This window comes from Chaetodon trifascialis, chromosome 6 (genome assembly GCF_039877785.1).
Source record: "Chaetodon trifascialis isolate fChaTrf1 chromosome 6, fChaTrf1.hap1, whole genome shotgun sequence".
In the NCBI taxonomy this organism is placed as follows: Eukaryota; Metazoa; Chordata; class Actinopteri; order Chaetodontiformes; family Chaetodontidae; genus Chaetodon; species Chaetodon trifascialis.
Genome location: NC_092061.1, coordinates 817,501 through 820,000, shown reverse-complemented (window position 1 = coordinate 820,000; position 2,500 = coordinate 817,501). Strand labels below are relative to the sequence as shown.

Below are 2,500 nucleotides of genomic sequence, written 5' to 3'. Positions count from 1 at the left end.
GTGATCAAGGCGGCAGTGAGTCATGTGACATGACGGGACACTTCTTAAACATCACATTAAAAAAAGTAACGTGAAGCGACGTGACAGGTGACGGAGGAAGTATTCACATCCAGGGGCGGAGCTTCCAGGGGGGCAACACACCCTCAGCCCGGGGCCCAGGGGGGCCCAGGGGGGGCCCGGGTCGGGGCGGAAAAGAGAGATCTCTGTTCCAAGCAGGGGGCACCGGGCCCTTTCCCTACGATCCTTTTTACATGTGATATGTGTGGGCTTATAAATGTTGACCAGTCAGGATGAGTCATGGTTGGTAAAAACTTTACAAGACTGACTTTAGTGATGTCGTTAGGTGTAAAATATGAATAAAATGACGTGCTGCATGACTGGCTTTATTTTCACTCTCACATTTAACTTCATTACGTGTCTCCAAGTGTATTTTGGGTAAAATCGTCATCAACCGTCCACACGTCATCATCAGTCATTTGTCAACAGAGTGCAAGCGAGGTGGAGCATTTTTACGACTGAGCTAAACATGAGTGGCAGATCATACACAGCACGCCTGGAGCTCGCGCATGGCGCTGCTGAGCTGCTGCGTCTCTCGCGCGTCTCGTCTGCGTGTCTGCAGCGGCGCAACTGCCGGCTCCACCTGTTTACATGGAGTTTGCGTTTGATAATTATCGACAACAAAATGATGACGTAATTGTACTTTACATGCGCTGGAACAGGGACTGAGCTACAGAGGAGAGGGTGGGAGAGAGGGAAAGGAGTGGAGATGATGGAGAACTTCTGTCGCTCTCATATTGTGTACTTTCTCGTCATGTGTGTCACATATGCAGATACAGACATTGTAATCGCTGTGAAATGCTCACATGATACTGATTTGACTGCGGCGAGCCTTGGACTCTCTAGTTGATGCGCCGCAGCAGCCACGCAGGACTCGCGCGTCTCACGCTGCTCATGTCTGCAGTGTGGACGCTGTAACCTGTTTGTATGGACGCTGAAATGAAAACCATGGCGTAACGCCACGCTCACGCTCTGCAGGCGTGCTGCGTGGCCCGGCCTGACTGAAGGCTTTGAGCCTTGTGTCAATAATGTAGTATGTGTGCTTGTAAGCCGCTGTTGCGGCCATGTGCGTGTTGTAAAGCGATGTTATCATGAGCTTTATTGGGTTTAAAGGGCCCGGTCATGTGCCCGCCCCCGGCCCGGTCACTGATTTGTTCTGCTAGTGTTCACATCCTTTACTGCAGTACTAATACACAGTCCAAATACTTTGTCAGAAGTCACTGAAAATGTTACTGCAGTAAAAGTCAGCGATGGTGTGTGAAAATAAAACTTAGTGTTTGCTGATGAGTCTCTCTCTCTGGCCGAGAGAGCATCAGAGAACATGGTTGAATCACATGTTGACTCGTCTGAATGTGTGTCACACCAGCACAGCTGCCTCACCTTTGTCTGTGTTCTTCAGCACTTCAACTACGGTGGCTGTGTAGGTCATAAAGTCTCCCTCTGCTTCTGAGGACTTCACTGTCACCTTGTAGGCTGCAGGAAGACGGACAGAGCACAGAGGACACCGTGGATCTGAGACGTGGACTGAATCATCGGGTTGTAAACGGTTGTTGTTCAGGTTAAATTCACGTTTCCTTCACAGCAAATCTCTTTCTCACCGTATTTGATATGAGGCTGGCAGGTCTCATCAGTACGTTTGGCTGCTGTCAGAGTCGCATCGATGGTTCCTCTGTAGGCAGCGCACGCAGCTAAACAACAACAACAACAACATATGATGTGGGACAACAACAAACATGAACAGCACAACTATCATATCAAAACTGTTCAACACAAAGTACACGAGAGGAGAAGGCATGTGACATCAAATCAAATCAAATCAAATCAAACAATTCAAACAGAATCAATTCAAATCAAATCAAATCAATTAAAATAAAATCAATTTAATTCAAATCAAACTATTCAAATCGAATCAGTTCAAATCAAATCAAATCAAACAATTCAAATCGAATCAGTTCAAATCAAATCAAATTAATTAAAATCAAATCAAATCAAACAATTCAAATCAAATCAATTCAATTCAATTCAATTCATTTCAATTCAATTCAATTCAATTCAATTCAATTCAATTCAAATCAAAGCGCCACCTGCAGGTGAAACTGCTACACACCTGTTCATCTGCACCACACGGGTGAGTTTGGTTATTAGATGTTATATCAGAGATACAGCAGCTAATAAGCAGCATGGTGGTGTTTCACTAATGGCCACCAGGTGGGGCTGTTGGTGCTGTGCAGAAATATGTTTTGATGTTACTGTAGCGCCCCCTGTGGGTATGACATGTTCCACACTTGTGTAATCTGTCTGTGTGTACAATATTTCCAAATTTGGTTGCAATTTGGTGGTTGCAATCACATGGTGGCGCTCTGCGGTAATCATGTGCAGATGGAGCACTTTGAATACATTCATCCCATAGACTTCCATTATAAACGTGAATACTTAAAAAGAA

The 2,500-nt window shown here is 45.4% G+C and overlaps 1 protein-coding gene across 1 annotated transcript in view; it reads right to left on the bottom strand.

Annotated features, from left to right (window-relative positions):
* c5 (complement component 5) overlaps positions 1–2,500 on the bottom strand; it is a 21,787-nt gene that overhangs the window by 426 nt on the left and 18,861 nt on the right. Inside the window, exons 39-40 of the mRNA XM_070964679.1 lie at positions 1,656–1,745; positions 1,438–1,530 (exon numbers count right to left, since the gene is read on the bottom strand). Coding sequence (XP_070820780.1) covers positions 1,438–1,530; positions 1,656–1,745 — 183 coding nt within the window. The remainder of the gene's footprint in view (positions 1–1,437; positions 1,531–1,655; positions 1,746–2,500) is intronic.